This window comes from Eulemur rufifrons, chromosome 6 (assembly GCF_041146395.1).
Source record: "Eulemur rufifrons isolate Redbay chromosome 6, OSU_ERuf_1, whole genome shotgun sequence".
Lineage (NCBI taxonomy): Eukaryota > Metazoa > Chordata > Mammalia > Primates > Lemuridae > Eulemur > Eulemur rufifrons.
In genome coordinates, this window is record NC_090988.1 from 58,399,211 (window position 1) to 58,418,033 (window position 18,823).

Here is an 18,823-nt window from a genome sequence, read left to right on the forward strand (position 1 = left end):
TCACAATATCTTTCATGAATCTCCCAATTCATGAAAGTGAAATATCTCTCCATTTATTTATGTCTAATTTAATTTTTCTCAGCAATGTTTATAGTTTTCAGCATTCGGGTCTTACACATAATTTGTTAGATGCACCCCTAAGTGTAAATGTAAAAGCATTTTTAAATTTCAATTCTCAATTATTTCATTGCTAGTATATAGAGCTCTTACTGCTTTTGCACTGACTTTGTTAACTTCATAAAACTTGTTTGTTTTAGTAGCTTTTTTGTAGATTCCTGAGGATTTGCTGCATAAACAATCATTGTATCTGCAAATAAGACTCTTTTACATCTTCCATTTCAATGTGTGTCCCTTTTTTTCCTACTTTATTTCACTGGCTGGAACTTCCAGTATAATATTGAATAAAGGTGGCCAGAGCAGAGATCCTAGCCATGCTCTCTGATTTTAAGAAGAAACTGTTCAGTCTTTCATCATTAGTATAATGTTAGCTGTAGCTTTTTATAGATGTCCTTCCTAATAGAAGGAAGTCTCCTTCTATTCCTAGTTTGCTGAGGGTTTCTATCCTGAATGGGCATTGACTTTTGCCACATGATTGCTTTGCATCTATTCATTTTTTTAGTCTGTTGATAGGTGATTTATCTTGATTAAGATTTTCAGATGTTAAGCCAACCTTGCATTCCCAAAATAAATTCCACTTTTTCAAGATCCATGCCCCTTTAGATATATAGCTGTGTTTGATTTCCTAAAATCTTACTAAGGATAACTGTGTCTGTGTCCATGAGGATACTGATCTATAGTTTTCTTACAGTATCTTTGTCTAGTTTTAATATCAGGATATTGCTGTCCTCATGTACAGGTTGAGCATCCCTAATCCGAAGTTTGAAATGCTCCCAAATCTGAAATTTTTGAATGCCAACACGATGCCATAAGTGGAAAATTCCACACCTGACTTCATGTGACAGGTCACAGTCAAAATACAGGCACACAACACACAGTTTATTCAGCTTCCCCAAGGGAAAAAGGACACTCCCAGCCCTTTTGGCTGTGATATGTCTTTTCTGCCTAAGCCCAGATTCCCCCACACAAGTACACCCACAAAGGGTAATGAAATGGCAAATGTGCAGGCTGGATGCACCAACAGCAGGTGCCCCAGGATGCCCCACATGGGGTCAAGATCTATGTGCATTACTCCCTGATTTTTTACTTATTCTCTGCTCTGTGGTATAAAGATATTGTGAAAATGTCAAAAGGCCTGCAGATATCCCTATGGGTAACAGTAATAAGAAAAAGAGGAAGCATTTATGTTTATCCATAGCACAGAAAGTCAAGCTACTGAAGAACTGGACAGTGGTGTGTTAAACATCTTACAGAAGGAATATAGTGCTTAAGTGGCCATGATATATGACTTTAAGACATGGAAGGATAAACTGTTGAAGTTCTATGCTGAAAGTAATGAACAGAAGCTAACGAAAAATAGAAACACTGCATAAAGCTAAAAATGAAGATCTTGATTGTGTATTGAAATATGGATCTATCAGTGTCGCAGTGAACACATGCTCTTAATGGTATGCCGATCATGAAACAAGCAAAGATCTATCATGATAAATTGAACATTGAAGAGAATTGCGAATATCTAACAGGCTTCTTGCAGGAATTTAAGAAAAGACACAACATTAAATTTTTAAAGATTCATACTAATAAAGCACATACTGATCACAAAGCAGTGGAGAAATTCATTGACAAGCTTTCCAAGGTAGTTACTAATGGAAAACTGACCCCAGAACAAGTCTACAATGTTGATCAAATATCACTGTTTTGGCTTAATTGCCCCAGAAAGACACTGACTACAGCTGATGAGACATCCTTTACGTGAATGAAGGAGGCCAAGGATAGAATCACTATGCTGGGATGTGCTAATGCAGCAGATATGCGTAAGTGTAAACTTGTGATGATAGGCAAAAGTTTGCATCCTCACTGTTTTCAAAGAGTAAATTTCTTACTCATCCATTATTATGGTAATGAAAAGTCATGGACCACCAGGGACATCTTTTCTGATTGCCTTCACAAATAGTTTATACCAGTGGCTTAAGCTCACTGCAAGGAAGCTGGATTAGATAATGACTACAAGATTTTTTTACTCCTTGAAAATTGTTCTGCTCATCCTCCAGCTAAAATTCTCATCAAAAATGATGTCTATGCCATGTACTTGCTTGCAAATGTGACTTCATTAATTCAGCCATTTGACTAGGGTATCCTTAGATCAATGAAGAGTAAGCGTAAAAACACTTTCTTGAACAGCACTCGAGCAGCAGTGAATAGAATTGTGGGTGAGGAAGGATTTCAAAAGGAGTTTAGCATGAAGGATACTGTATATGCTCTTGCCAATGCTTGGAACACAGTGACTAAAGACACAGTTGTGCAGGCCTGGAACAACCTCTGGCCTGCAACTATGTTCAGTGATGATGATGAAAAAAGTGGTGACTTTGAAAGATTCTGTACGTCAAGAAAGAAAAAATGTCTGACCTCTTTACATACATAAAAAATATACCTTCAGGGTCTGTCAGCAAGCTGGAAGAAGTAGATATAAAAGAAGTTTCTAACATCAATAATGAGGCTCCAGTTTTTCATTCATTGGCCAAACAATGGTGAAATAGCTGAACGGCTCTGAATCAAGGTGATTGTGATAATAATGAAGATGAAGATGACATTGTTAATATTTCAAAAAGCATGCCTATACAACATCATGAAAATTTGCAGTGGGGTTATTGAAGGACTAGACTGGCATGTATCTATAAGAGAACAAGAAATCATGTCAGTTTGTAAAATCAGAGAGAGACTTCCAAGACAAAAATGAGGCAGATGACCCTGGAGAAAATATTTTTAAAAGCCGTCCAGCAGAATGCCTCCTCATCCCTACAGAACCCACTTCCCGGTCCGTCAACTGCTTCTGGTGTTTCTTCTCACTTAAATAAAATAACGGGTACGGTAACCTTTTAATCAAAACACAGCATTGCAGGTGGAGACTGAAAGCCTGCTGCCGTTTGCTGTTGCTGTTGTTTAGCAGCTGATACTGGTACTCTGGTGATGCCACTGTGCTGCTTAGTTACCCTGAACACAATATTTTGTGTTGTATTATGTATGTCATATTTATTACTGTTAAGTATTATGTGTGAACAAGTGTAAGAAAATGATTGCTCATCAGTAACATATAAATTCAGAGTCAGGAATGATGGTGATGCCAAATATCCACAGATTGTCCACATGGGTGGCTGAGATAGTGACACTTTGGCTTTCTGATGGTTCAATGTACACAATCTTTGTTTCATACACAAAATTATTTTAAAATATTGTATAAAATTACCTTCAGGCTATGTATATAAGATATATATATATATAAAAAACATAAATGAATTTCATGTTTAGACTTGGGTCCCATCCCCAAGATATCTCATTATGTATATGCAAATATCCCAAAATCCAAAAATATCTGAAATCTGAAACATTTCTGATCCCAAGGATTTCAGGTAAAGTATACTCAACCTGTAATGAATTGAGAGGTGTTCCCACCGCTTCTGTTTTCTGGAAACAACTGTGTAGAATTGGTATTATTTCTTCCTTACATAGTCTGAAGTTTTCTTTGTTGGAAGGTGGTTTCTTCTGTGCATGTAAACAAGTGGCGTACACGGTTTTGGGGGGCAGCATCTTTATACTAGTGGCTAGTCTCATTACGTATATGGTCACTTATGCACAGCGTCACTTTTGTCTTAACTTTTTTATTTGATTTTGTGAGTCTTTGTTTACCCTATGACCATGCCTCCAAAGCAAAAGCCCACTGCAAGTCCAGGTGAGCCTGTAGTGAAGAGAAAGGTGATTACAATGGAAATGAAAGTAGAAATAATTAAGCATTCAGAGAAAGGCCAGATTCCATCATTCAGTAGGAAAGCATTAGGCTTCAGTCACTGGACTATCAGAACAATTATAAAGGCTAAATAAGGAATCTTTTCCCCAGAGTATGTTTTTGTCTGCTTTGTCAAAGATTAGATGGCTATATGAGGATGGTTTTATATTTGGATTTTCTGTTCTGTTCCACTGGTCTGTGTCCCTGCACTTGTGCCAATACCAGGCAGTTTTAAGAACCGCAGCCTTGTAGTATAGTTTAAAGTCTGGCAAATTAATACCTCCCATTTTGTTTTTGTTGCTTAAAATTGCTTTTGCTAAACGGGGTCTTCTCTGGTTCCATACAAAGCGTAAAATTATTTTTTCTATGTCTGTGAAAAAAGATGTTGGTAATTTAATAGGGATTGCATTGAATCTGTAGATAACTTTGGGCAGTATAGACATTTTAACAATGTTGATTCTACGTATATGGTCACTTATGCACAGCGTCACTTTTGTCTTAACTTTTTTGAATATCTGAATACCATGAGCATGGTATGGTTTTCCACCTATTTACATGTTCTGCGATTTCCTTCCTCAGTGTTTCATAGTTCTCCCTATGGGAATAATGGAACATGTGAAAGGCAGTGCTCCAATGAAAGCATCAATTACCACTAACCAGCAAGCGGATTAATTGTTGAAATGGAAAGGTTATTATTGATTTGGTTAGAAGATCAAAAGGATCATAACATTCCTATTAGCCTAGTGTTGATGCAACATTAATTTGAGTGTTAACTTTTAATATTCTTTTTTGAAATTTCTCCTATCTCCTATCTAAATTTTTTGTAGGAGTTTGTTTTTATGTTCTGTTTGTTTGAATTTAAAAAGAAGAGCACAATAGTTTCTGTAACTTATTATTATGGTACAGTTATATTATTATTACCACATATGAATCATTATAGTGTTGTTATTATTATTATTATTACTATATATGTGCTTTTCATCAGGGATCCAAGTTACATACAAATCCTCCCTAAAAATGTTTTCAGTAATGTATCTCGTCAGTAACCTGGAGACAGCCTGTATGCCTGTTAGTTTGTGTAGTGGTTATTCTAGTGTTTAAAATATACATATTTACCTTATCTAATCTTTATTATTTCTTTCTTCTGCTTACTTTGTATTTAATTTTTTTTTCCTGTTTCTTAGAATAAAAGCTGAGGTCATTGATTAGAGATTTTTCTTTTTGTCTAATATAGGCATTTTAGTGCTACAAATTTCCCATAAGTACTGCTTTAACTGCATTCCACAAATTTTAATATGTTGTGTTTTCATTTTAATTCACTTAAAAATACTTTATAGGCTAGGTGTGGTGGCTCACACCTACAATTCTAGCACTTGGGAGGCTGAGGCAGGAGGATTGCTTGAAGCCAGGAGTTAGAGACCAGCTTGAGCAACATAGTGAGACTCTGTCTCTACAAAAAAATAGAAAAGTTAGCTGGGCATGGTGGCATGTATCTATAGTCCTAGATACTCAGGAAGCTGAAGATGGAGGATTGCTTGAGCCTAGGAGTTTGAAGTTATAGTGAGCTATGATGACACCACTGCACTCTACCCAGGGCAATAAAGTGAGACCTGTCTCAGAAAAAAAAAAACACTTTATAGTTTTTCTTTCAATTTTTTCTTTGACCTATGGGTTATTTAGAAGTGTGTTATTTAGTTTCCAAATATTTGGACATTTTCCAGATATCTTTCTGTTATTTATTATAATTTATTTCCACTGCAGTAAGAAAATATACTTTGTATGATTTGAATCTTCTCAAATTTAATTGAAACCTATTTAATGACCCAAATATGATCTATCTTGTTCAGTATTCTGGGTGCACTTGAAAAGTACATACTACTGTGTGGTAGAATGTTTTTAAATGACACTAGTTAGGCCAAGAGCATTGACAGTGTTATTTAAGTATTCAGGTCTCTAACTATAATTAGGGACTTGTCTATTTATCCTCACAATTCTATTAGTTTTTGCTTCATGTATTTGAGGGTGTGCTCTCAAGTACATAGACGTTTAGAATTTTTATATACTCTTAATGAGTTGACCCTTTAAACATATTGAAGTGACCTCTTTGTCCTTGGTAATATTCATCACTCTGATCTATGGTTTGATATTAATTTAGCCACTCCAGATTTCTTGTTATTGGTATTAATATGGCATATCTGTTTTTAGTCTTTTACTTTTGCTCTATTTATCTATTTATACTTAAAGTAGAGTTAGTAGGACAGCATATAATTGAGTCTTGCTATTTACTGAGTCAAGTAAACTTTGCCTTTGTTTGAATATTCAGACCATTTATATACAACGTTATTATTGAAATAGTTTAGATTTACCATCTTATTATATGTTTTTTTCCTGTATCTATCAGATTTGTCTCCTGATCTTGTTACCTGTTCTTTTTTTTTCCTGCCTTCCTTTGGATTAATTGAATATTTCTTGTGTCACCTCAAGTTCATTGAGTAGGCTCAATGGAATATTTTTAAGCATTGATTTTACTCCTTTGTTGGCTTATTAACTAAAACTCCTTGTTGTTTTATTTTAGTCATTTGGGTTTAGAGTATACATCTTTAATTTACACATGCTAACTTAAAGTGATATTATGCCATTTGTACTACATATAGTATAAGAACCTTACAACAATTCTAGTTGGGGGTACTGGAATTATTCCAACCCCAGTAAAATGAGAATTTCTCTTTCTCTGTATTGATTTTTCAATGCCAGAGAGAATTCTAATTTGTCTTGTTTGGGTTACATACACATCCCTGAACAAACAACAATGGACAGGGAAATGCATATTTTATTCAGCCTGAATTCCTGCAGCAGCCCTTTCATAACTTCATGGAGTTGGGAAGGAGTTCACCTAAGAACGGAAGAAGAGGAACACAAAAGTGCACAAGTTAAACAAAAACTACAGCTACCATGGGCCACTTCAGGCAAACAGATCACAGAAGAGTTTACAGATTGACAGGTAGAGAATTCACACATGCCTGCTATAAATCCCCAATACATCTTGCCAGTAATACTGAACTTGGCTACACAAAGCAAAAGCAAATGAAGCTTTCTTTGTATGGCATTTTCCTTTCCCTTGTACCCTCCAGGGCACCTAGCCTTTAGTGACAGTTCTGCATATCTGATTCTTGTTAAGCTGAAAAAGAAGCCGACTACTCTACCAATCCTCTATATTTGACTTTTATCAGCATTCCAGAAAACCTTTTACTAAGAATCTAGGCACTTCTGTGTAAATCAGTTCTCAACCTTGGCACTATTGACATTTTGAGCTCTACCCACTAGATGTCAGTAACACACCCCCCTCCCCAGTTGTGACAGTCAAAAAATTTCTCCAGATAGTGTGGAATGGCTCCTGGTTGAGAACCACTGGTTTAAGGGAATATTTACAAACATCAAGATCTACAGGTTCTTGACCATAAATCAGCATCCTCTGAAGGGGAGAAAGCAGAGTTAGCATCAAGTGTCAGTGAGCTCCTGTTCCACATCCCAGCCAGTCCATCTCTCCTCCAGGGTTGGTGTCTGCCGTTCACCACTGCAGATTCGGCTCCCAGCCTCTGCAAAGAACAAGGCTCAATTTCCACAACCACAAAAAATGCTAAAAGAATAAGTGTATGAGTGAGTAAGTTAATAGATGGGTGGATGAATGATATAATCTGGATGATTATGTATTGTGTTACTCTGAAGAAAGGAGTGACACAGGTATGAGAAAGGGGGATATTTTACTGTTTTACTTGAAAATTTCCACATTTGAATTTTATTGTCATTTTATTTTTATATTTTAGAAAACTTAAAAAGATTTTTTTAAATCACTTGCAAATTAAAACAAGCATTTCCTCTTTGGTAACTATTTCTTTAATTTCCTTTTTTTAAAAAAGAGAGAGCCAAGTCCAGCCTCCTATGTTGCCCAGGCTGGACTTGAGGTCCTGGGCTCAAGTGATTCTCCCTCCTCGGCCTCCTGAGTAGCTGGGGATACAGACGCACACCACCATGCCCAGCTAATTTGCTATTTAAAAAAACAAAAAAAAAAAAAAAAATGTGGTCTTTACCCCTAGTTCACGTTCTAAATATACCATCAAGTCTGAGTTTTGATTTTTTTTCTTTTAACTCATGAGCAAATAGCCATATAATATAAATATTTGGGAATAGGGTTATGTTGGGAGAAATAAACAACCCAATGTACTTAGCACAGAAGTAATCTGATACATCACATTTAATTATGTGCATCAGCCTTGAGGGCAGGGATTGAACTACATGCATTTGCACATCCCGAACCTCACAAAGTGCATGTGCAGTGTGGGCCCTCAGGAAATTTATGTTGAAAGAATTGCTTACGAAGCTTCATAGGCATGATTTTGGTTACTCCTATATTTACTTTGTCAAACTAAGATATTCTGAGCAGGATGAAGGGAGAGGAGAGAGCTGGGTGCCGGGAAATGCCCTCTAAGGAAAGAACAGAAACTGAAGGGCAAAGGAGTAGACCAGACGGTACGGAAGCAAAAGGAGGATTTGTGGGGACAGCCATTGCTTCTCCTTCCCCTCTGCCACCAGCAGGAAGCTGGGTCAAACTCTCCTTCTTCAGGCAGGGCAGACACTGCTCCTGCAATAGGCAACCCAGCACCACAGAGCAAACCAGAGCCTGCTCCTTGGAAAACCCCACTCCCATGGAGTTCTGGTCCTCACCTCCCAGCTCTCCCCTAAGGGAAAGGCCCAGCCACCTGGGTCTCTTGAGACCAGGTCTCTAGGAACCAGGAGAGCCTGGCTTGCGAGGTGAGGTCATTTATTTACACGAGGAAAACGAGGCAGAAAGACATGGAACAATCCATCTGCCTTAGCGACCAAATAGATCCCTCCACCGCCTCCTCTTGTGGAAGCAATCAGGGCAGGGAGGTTGGATGGGGTGACCTTCCAGAGCTGAATCTGTGCTTCTAAAAATAGAAGCATCTTTGGAGAATTGAGAAGGGGAGGGGAAGCTGTGGATGTTGAGGGCAAAAACCTGACTCCCCAGAGCTTTGTCAGTATGAAACTGTATTAATTACACACAGGCACCCAGCTCGATAACCTCAGGTACCTCTCAGAAATTGAAACTAAATAAAATGGCTTTTTTCTCCTTTCGGTTACACTCTCCCTGAACTGAGAAAGAGAATGGTGTCTTCTGACCTATTTGAAGGGCTGCACACTGCCTGAGGAGAGGTCTTCCCCGGCAGAGGGAAGTGGGGCTCCTTAGGGGCAAACCGAAAGAGGGCACGAGCTGCCCAAGTGGGACCCCAGGAGCAGGCGCCTGAGTGTCTGGGTCTCCGCTGTGCTCGTCCTGCCTGGAGTCTCCTCAGGGCTAAGCCGGGGGCCAGGTGTGTGCAGGGCTGGGGATGTGTGGGGTCACTGGGCGCCGCTCTCCGTGTAGCTTCGTCCTGGGGGCTCTGCGTGGACTGTGGTAGGGATGTGGCAGGAGCCATGTGGGGGGCTCCGTGGAGGATTGTTAAGGCCGTGGGGATTCCTGCGCCGGGGGCTGGGTTCCGGGCTTCTCAGACCACCGGAGGCTGTGCCAGGCTGTGTGTGGCTGGATACACGGTGGCAGAGGCCCAGGACGGTCTCACAGCCTCGCCGTCTAAAATGGGCGGAGGCGCTCGCCAAGGACAGGGATTTATTCTTCTCCACGTGACCGACATGAAAGGAAGAAAGGGATCATGAGCTCAGCCTCTTGCACACCAGGCTGGAGACACTTCCTCATGCGTCAGTTTGTGCTTTCTCAACAGGACAACGTGGATCTGGGAGAGCTGATGTTTTCCCTCTGCTATCTTCCAACGGCTGGCAGGCTGACTATTACCATTATAAAAGCAAGGAATTTAAAGGCCATGGACATAACAGGAGCATCAGGTGGGACATTCTCAAAATCACACTTCCTCATAAGGTTCTAATGTAGCAGTACCTTATGACATTTCTAGTATAGTAATAAAGCAAATTGACTCTGGAATCAAACTGCCTAGGTTTAATCCCAGTCCTACCACCTAAAAGCTGTGTGACCTCGGGCAAGTCACTTAACCTCTCTGGGCTTCAGATTCCCATCTGTAAGATGACAGTAATAATATCTGGCTCATTGGACTGTTTTAACATTGAGTGAATACATATAAAGCCATAACAGTGTCTGGTATATATTAGATGGTACACATTGTTAGCTATTATTATTATTATTACTACTACTATCATTGGCCCTCCCTATCTGTTGGTTCCACATCTGCAGAGTCAACCCACTGTGTTTCAAAAATATTCAAGGGGATAAAAAAAATAATACAATAATAAAAAATAATTCAAATTTTAAAAACAACACAGTACAACATCAATTTACATAGCATTTACATTGTATTAGGTATCATAAATAATCTAGAGATGATTTAAAGTATATGGGAGGATGTGCAGAAGTTATATGCAAATACTGTGCCATTTTATATCAGGGACTTGAGCAAATCCTTGGATTTTGGTATCCGTTAGGGGTTCTGCAACCAATCACCTGTGGATACCGCGGGATGACTGTATTCCCTCTTGGGTCTTCTCCCTCACCATAACTATGAATTAGGCCTACAGTTTGTACATGGTATAGTTTATCTGATTGGGTCTTTCCTCGGATGTCACCATCCCAGGCTTACTGAAGACTGAAGACAATCCTATCTCCTTAGTAAAGCGAACTACGCAGTTTGCCTTTTCCAGAGAATCAAGCATATACACTTAAATTCCAAACCCTAACAAAAAATGCCTCAATATGCAGTTCCTCCTATGGAAATTCACAACCAACCTCTGCAGGGGCTCCCCAAATGTGATCACAAAACACCCAGTACACACTGGCTCACAGTCACTGAAATCAAAGAACATCAGATACAATATGTTCTGCATCTTACACTCCAGTGTTTTTCTAAGCAGAAAAAAAAATGTGGCCCCTCTTGCCCTCGAAGCCCCTCCCAGGCAGTGTGTAGGACAATGCGTGGGCAATGCGTGGTTGTGCAGGTGAAGAGCGAAGGAGAACTCCCCACTGAGCAGGAGGACGGTGAGGTAGCTGGTGGGACCAGACAACCCTGTCTGGAGCAGAGGCCAGCCTTGCCACTGTCACCCCATCCAGTGCTGCACCACAAGCAAGCCTGTGTCCTTTCTCTCCCTGACTTGTGCACTGCCTCTCCCTTCACAACCCGGCTGCAGGCCGCTCTGGGGGCTTGAGGTCCCTGTACTTAAGGAAACCCACCCCAGACATTCTTCCTGTCCTCTAGGAATTCAGACATTCTAAGAACCTAGGAGTTCCCTTTCTTAAAGACTTGATCTTTAGGAAAAGATTCTCTGAGGTGGCTCAGAGTCGGGGGGCCTATTTCCCAAGCCTTGGAAATGCCTCTGCATTTCTCTTCCTGTCACAGCCAGGCGGGTCTTGAATTCTAGCTGGAATGTTTTCTAATTCAGTAACAGATGTTTTCACACTATTTTTAAATTTCACGCATTTTGAGGAGACAATATCCTGTGCTTTTTCTTGAATGAAAGAATTATTTTAATTCTAGTTGCTGCCCAGATATCATATTAATGAAAACTCTCAAACTCCAAGCCACTGGCAGTACATACCCCAGTCCATAAAAACCCACCATGACATAACTCTGGCCTAAATCTACATTTATCCTCACAGTACTCCTGCTTCTCATGGTCTGTACAGATCCCTACGTGAAAGTCTCGCTGATGTGTGACGGCAGACGGCTGAAGAAGAGGAAAACGTCCACCAAGAGGAACACACTGAATCCTGTTTACAACGAAGCCATAGTCTTTGATGTCCCTCCCGAAAACATTGACCAAATCCACTTGTCCATAGCGGTCATGGACTACGACCGGTGAGATACCTGGAGCTCTTTCTCAGTGCAAGCGCGCTGTGCCCGGGGCAGGGAGGGCAGAGAGGGAGAGCACAGCCATAGATCCTTAGCTGGTGCCCCAAGCCCAAGCCACAGGAAGTGAGTTGAACCAACAGCAAGTGGAAAGCAGACTGGCAGGAGTCACCTCCAAACAGCTATAGGGTCAGGTTACAAAGTGCCTCCCAGCACTCCCATTCTTTCCTCCTCCTTTCTTATTTCTTTCTCCTCCTCCATCCTCTCCCCATCCCAACCTCATCTGCTTTTCCTATCTGCACACCTCCTAGAATCTCAGCGTGGAGAACTGTGGCCCCACAGGACATATGTGCTGTTGGGCATTCCTGATTGCCCTTCCCTGGAAGGATTTCACGCAAAACAGCAGAATGATTACTTTAGCCAGACCATCACTATTTCTAAATACGCAACTTCAATCTTTTTCCTTCTTGAGATATGTTTAATAAAGATCATTTCCATCCACTTAAGTCTGAAAGCAAACACAAAAATATTCTCTTAGAAAGGCTAGAAACAGTATGGGTGACAAGGTACATTAAAATGTATAAGATGTTCGACTTTTTAATTAATACAGCACAGAAGAGATATTTATAGCCTGAATTGTAGCCAATTGTGTATTTAAAGGACAGATTTGAAAAACAGTCATTTTAATATGCAAAGGAAGTACCAACAGGGAATTATACATGTTAAACCAGTCATTAGAATGAAATGCAAAGTCTCTTTTTAATTGGAAACCTCCCACGTGGTCTGGGCACAATTATAAAAAAATTATTCTGACTTCTAATATAATCTTATGAATAGCATTTATAGTTGAGAATTTTCCCACATACCTCTGAAATGTCAGTGAGGCAGCTTCAGTGACCCGAACACTCCTTCCAGCAGATGCCTGCGTGAAGCATGACCATCTTCCAACCCGAAGAACACGTGGGTTGGCTCAGCTGCCCATGAGTGTGACAGCCCATGCTGAGCAGTAGACCTTGTCCCATCTCCTGTGGGCAAAAAACAACACCAATAGTGTCAGGCCCCAGGAGGGGACATTGCCCACCAACTGGGGAAACCTAGGCCAGCAATTTTTAAGCTATTGCCAAGTTTCCTGCATCGACAAATCTGATTATGTGAGCTCTGCCTCAATTTAATTCTCAGTAAACTCATGAATATGGCCTGGAAAAATCCATGGCAGAATTCATGGGACCGCTGCATGCATCTGATTTTAATGAGCGTAGATTCAGATATCCTTCACACTACCTCCCCAACCTTGTCTCCTCTTTATGTCCTACAAATAAATAGGAGAAAAATGACTCGTCTGTATAGGAAGGAAACAGAAAGAGAGAAAAGTATACGTAGGAGTTGGGATCCCATGGAGTTAAAGGATGAGCCACATCATTCTACTTATGCAAAGAACTTTTATCAAAAACTGCTAATGAAAAAAAATACTGCCCAAGGAAGGGACCCACCCAGGGAAAGTTTCAGAAATATTAACCCTAAGGTTAAAGGGGTTAAGTGTCCTTCTACAGTTGGGAAGTTACATTGGGTTAAAAGCAAAGCTGGGCTTGGAAGGAAAGAGGGAAGAGCATAATATGGCAACAAGGGAGATGGGGACAAGAAGATCCAGGAGCCTTCTCCGCTCTGCCGCCTTTGTGGGCTCAAGACCCACGGCTGCCAGACACAGAACTGCTCCCTCACTCATCCTTTGGTTGCCTCTTGTGAAAATTTGAGCAGCCATTAGTGCAAGAAACTCCTAGCAGATGGCTTCCTTTTCATTATATGGATTTGGGGGCCAACCTAGTTGCAGAATGAGAGGTGACAGCCTTAACATGCTTAAGGGAATTCTTTGAACATAGAGCTCTTAGGAACAAGCTGACAGAGTCAGTGTTAGGAAAGCTGGTGTACGATATTGGAACCCAGGTTTTATTGGCTATGAAGCTTGGCTGGCCTGTAGTTTTAAATTAGGAGTGAAAAAACCTCCACTTTCCCAATTCTCCACCAGTTTAATTGAGTAGCTGTTGCTCTTATATACCAAAATTTTAAGAAAAAACTATTGTGGGCCATTTTCACAGTGTAGGTCACAATGAGATCATCGGCGTGTGTCAAGTAGGCAACGAGGCTGAGAGGCTGGGCAGAGACCACTGGAGTGAAATGTTGTCATACCCTCGGAAGCCCATTGCACACTGGCATTCTCTGGTAGAGGTAAGATCCTACCCCAACGTGCTTCACTTTGCAGAATAGTAAATGCTTTACTGTTGAAATGCAGGAGCTGGCAAAAGTATGCGTGCACCCAGGTCTATGGTCATAGATGGTTTCCCTGTTTGCATTTCCTGGAGCTGTTGGGACTTGCGTTCAGTCTGAGTTAAATCTATGCTCCCCACCAGGCAGGTAGGTTTTGAACACTTATCAGGGATCATTGCTCACTTTGATTGTCTTTTAAAAAGATCAAGATTCTGTGATTCTGTGTTATGACTTGGCATTTGGAAAGCAGCTGCAAGACCCAGGTGAGTATGGAGTTTTAGGCCTTCATAGAGTGACTTGAGCCTGACCTGAGAAAGAAAGTGAGACTAGGAGAGAAGACACCTGGATTCTAGGACTGGCTCTGGCACTAACCTGTGATTCTGGGCAAGCTGGTTGGTATCAAGTTCAACTACATATAATAAAAACCAAAAACAACAAAGTACAAAACAAGTGAAATGGAAAGGTATCTCTGTCTTACATACAAAAGGTCCAGATGAAGGCAGTCTTGGGTAGATAGGGTTGTTCCATGATCAACAAAGACCTAAATTTCTATCTTTCTGCCTCACTGTCCCACTATGGCTTTTTTCCTTGAAGTCACCTCGTTGTGCAATATGGCTGCTAAGCTCCACCCATCACTTGTCTTCTATGCCATAAAAGGGTGGAAAGGGGCAAAAGCCAAAAGGACATGCATTCCTTTTTAAGGATTCTCTTTGAAGTTTCGTGCAACACTGCTACTTACATTTAATTTAGTCATAGGACTTAGTCACATGGACATGTCTAGTTGCAGGGGAGAGTGGGAAATGTATTCTTTTTCTTGGGTTGCAAATATGCCCAACTGAAAACCAACGTTCTGTCTTCAAGGAAGAAGAGGAGACCACATACCTGGAGGCACATGGCCATCATTCTGCCACTTACACCTCCGTTCATTCATGCCCTCCTCCATCACCTACTTTTCATTCATTCTCCGCCATTTACTTTTGTTCATTGACTCATTCTCTTATTTACTAACTCATTCTCTCAAAAATAATTTGTGCTCACTAAGTAACATTTCTTAGGGTCAGATGCCATAATAGGTACATAAAATACAGATGTGAATTAGAAACTGTCCCTTCCCTTGTGGAGGTATAGGCCCAGAGACAGAAGATGGTGTGTAAACTCATCATTAACGTGCACAACCATAAGCGTTCTCATCCATATAAAGTGCTACAAGAGCACAGAGGAGAGAAGTGTTTGTTTTTCTTACAGGAGATTGTGAAACATCTCTCCCTCCTGCTCTCAGAAAGTAGAGAACTGAGCCCCCAGGGAATAGGAAAGCCAGGAAGCAGGCAGCAGTTATTTACAAAGGGCATGTGGGTTCCAGGCAGAGAACTTCCCTGTATTCTCCCCTTGCGGGCAGCTCCATTCCCTGAAAGGCCACCCTGAGAGGCTGATCCCAGTGTGGGCTCCTGTGCCAGTGGCAATCGGGTGAGTCAGGGTGCAGTCAACGTGCAGGGCAGCTGCGGAGGGGCACAGAGGCCCAAACCCAGACCTGGGGATGAAGGGACATCTTTTCTGAAGGAGAGGGCAAGACCGGGTTTATGGACTGATATTAAGCATCAGGGCCTCTGGGTGTGTCCAGGGAAAGGGTAAGCCCTAATTTGCATGTCCCCAGGACAGCTCTGCCCCTGGGCCATGGAAGCTAAGACTCTTTCTTTCCTGGACTCAAAATTCATTCCTAGGAGACCCACAGGGACTATGAGCCCCTTGAGAAGGAGCTGGGACTGGTGCCGACTGAACTGTACCTCATTTCTTCAGCTCCTGGTGAAATTCTCAAGGGAGTCTATCTGTGGACTCATTAAATTGTCCAGGCCTGTCACTAGCAGTGGCAGTTACAGCAATTGTAGTAAGACTTTTTTCACTCTTATACGTCATTGCTGACTTTAATTCTTACATGTAATTGGGAGTGTTGAAGAGTGTTGAAGCTCTGTGCCTCTGAGGAAATAGGAAAGGGGAAAGGCGTGAGGATGAGGAATGTGGTGTGAGGCTCAGAGATGCGCCCTGAGCCTTGCACAAGCAGTCCTTTCTCAGTGACCCGGGCTGGGAGTGACCCTGGGCAGGGCGCTACACGCGGGCCCTGCGCCGCCACCTGCACGTGTTAACGCAAAGGAGGGAGAGTGTAGGAACCAGGCCTTGGAGGCTTCCTCCCTCACTGCTGAGGAAAAAGCATGGTGGCACTTTGGTCACCTGTCTCTCAGTCGTTAAACCCCAAACACTCAGCTTTTTGCAAATCCATGTTCGACAGTTATATAAGTGAAAAATAAAAATAAATGTTTTTAGGGTTAAACCACTGAAACTTGGAAGTCATTTGTTATAGCAGCTAAAGTTTCTTTGGACAATACAATGGTTATTTCTCGACTGTTACAGCAGAACTAAGGAAATGAAATGCCTGCGCCCCTTCCACGAAGGGGAAACCAAGGGAGGCTGCCCTTCCCTGTTGCTTCCTGTCTCTTTGAAGTACATGCGCCGGACTCCAGATCCATCCCGAGAGGGGAAGTGATACTTTCCCTTTTAAAAATAAACATGTAACTGGCGGAATTGGGGCAACGGTCCCAGGGGAGATGAAAAGCAGTAGAGGGAGGCAGCCATGCTTTGCTAGCGGCTGTGGGGATGGAGGAGGCGACAGGCAGAGCCGTGGGAAACATTCACTTTGGAGCTGGATGGGCCTAGATTCAAGACTCTGTGCTGCCACTTGCTAGCTGTTTGTTTTTCTCCTTCTGAATCTCAGCGCTGCCACCTGTAACGTGGCCATGACAGTTCCTGTCTCACAAGAGTGGTGGTGAGGATCAAACAATCTGGTCTATGTGAAATGCAGCACCGTGGCTGGCACATAATAAATGCTCAGTAAAGTTCTCAGTTACAATCATCATTATTATGATGTCCCACATTCTGAGGGGCTGCTGTGTGTCCCAGTGGGACTGTGTCATGCAAAGAGATATCTTCTGTAATGTTTGTCATGGAGAATAAGAGAAAGGCTGGGGATCCCCCACCCCTGCACCCCAGGGGGCCATGATCTCAGACTGGGGGAAGGACTCCTTTAGGACTTGGCTGGACATAGATGCCCATATTCAAGTTCTGTTCTGTTTCCTCTTTTCCTTGGCCTTGAAGATAAGTTGCTGTTATACTCTCTAAGAACCTTTTCAATTTCTGCTTTGAAATTCTGCTGAATTTCTGCAGAAAAACAGCAATTAAATCCTGGTGCTCTTGATAAGTGTGTGTGTGTGTGTGTGTGTGCATATTTGTGTACACCTGAGTGTGTCTGTATGTAAGAGAGAAGAGGAGGGAGAGAGAATGGGGAATGTGGGGATTGGGGTTTAGTATGAAGAGAGGCTGACCTGGCAGAAGCTCTTCACTGCTGGAGACTGAGGGACCAGGTTAGGACTGAACCCTGAGCCCTACAGAGATCTGGCAGCCTGCTCAGGTTGCATCCAATAAATCCTGACCTTGCCAGGGCAGGTGGCAGATGGAGTCTTCAAAGCCAGTGAGTTAAAAAATCCGTTTCTCTCGTAGGGATTCTGGACGGCTTCACTGCACACTCAAAGGTCAGCCAATATGGCTCCCGTGCCTCTCCATGATGTCAAAGCCTTGGAAAGCTGTGCCAACTCCCCCAGAGCAGGCTGCCTGGGACTTGGGGATAGGAGTGTCCCCTGCACGGGGCTTCAGGAAATGACAGGGCTCTAAGGGCTCCCTTACCGCAGCACTCTCCTCTGAAGGAGTGGCTTAAGAACTAGGTAAATGAGCCGAGCAGAAGGGGACAGCATGGAAAGGGAGTGTCAGGACGTGGTGCAGCGTCCCCCTGCTATGGGATGCTCCCCTGTAGCGCAGCACCCCGCCTCCTGTCTCAGGGCCTCAGAGAACAAAGTGTTTGCTATGGATGGAAACTGAGAGAACAAGAAACATTTAAAGTACATTACAATAGTGCAAGAAAATGTACATATCTTTGTTATGTAAAACAGGTACTATCTTGATAAGGAACAAGTTGGGGGCGTAGAGGGAAAGAATTAACTTTGTCTTGCCCATTAATGGTTCGTAGTCTTTTCCAGGTTATCCCAGCCTCTTTGGGATAAATATTCAGTCACCTGTAAGGCTCAAATTCCCCACTAGAACTATGATATTTTCTTTTTTTCCCTAGAGGTCTCATCTCTGCTTCCTCCCTCCCAGGCTGGCGTGTAGGTAAAGGGGAACACAAAGGCCCTCGTGGCATTGTCTGGCACTGGGCATGTTGTCTAGCTTGTCTTTGGGCATCAGACTTCATCATCACCCCCTCTGCTGCCGAGGATCTCTGCTGGTGTAACCTGCAGCCTATTGTCCCAGCACAGGCCAGGCAAGAAGATTGCTCCTCTGGAGCTCGGCCACCTTGAGGCTGACGAGGCCGCACACTGGCTCTGGACGGCCTTGCGGATCTCTGAGGGCTGGCAGCACGTCCCACTGGATGCTGGACCCGGGAGGTTTTCTTGGCAGCTGTTGGTATAGAGTCACTTCCCCGCTTGCTGGAACCCCCTGAAACCCTGCCTACCAATACTCTCGTATCCCCCAGGCATTTGGGAGCACATGGGGCTGCAGGAGACTGTGCCGTTACAGGCACCCTCTCCATGTGGAGTTGCATGGTCATTTCTCTGTTGGCCTGTGTCGGCCCTGGGGCCACGTTTGCCTTCAGCTCCCCCTCAGTCCTTCTGAACTTGGTGTTTCAAACCTGAGAGGTGAAACCCGAACCTTTGCCCCTCCCCTCTCTGTATTTCTTCTG

The 18,823-nt window shown here is 42.4% G+C and overlaps 1 protein-coding gene across 1 annotated transcript in view; it reads left to right on the forward strand.

The window, feature by feature from the left end:
- The window catches only part of SYT9 (synaptotagmin 9), a 176,521-nt gene that overhangs the window by 120,315 nt on the left and 37,383 nt on the right, over positions 1-18,823 (forward strand). The window contains exons 4-6 of the mRNA XM_069469496.1: positions 9,691-9,811; positions 11,619-11,790; positions 13,875-14,004. Of these exons, the coding sequence (XP_069325597.1) occupies positions 9,691-9,811; positions 11,619-11,790; positions 13,875-14,004 (423 nt within the window). The remainder of the gene's footprint in view (positions 1-9,690; positions 9,812-11,618; positions 11,791-13,874; positions 14,005-18,823) is intronic.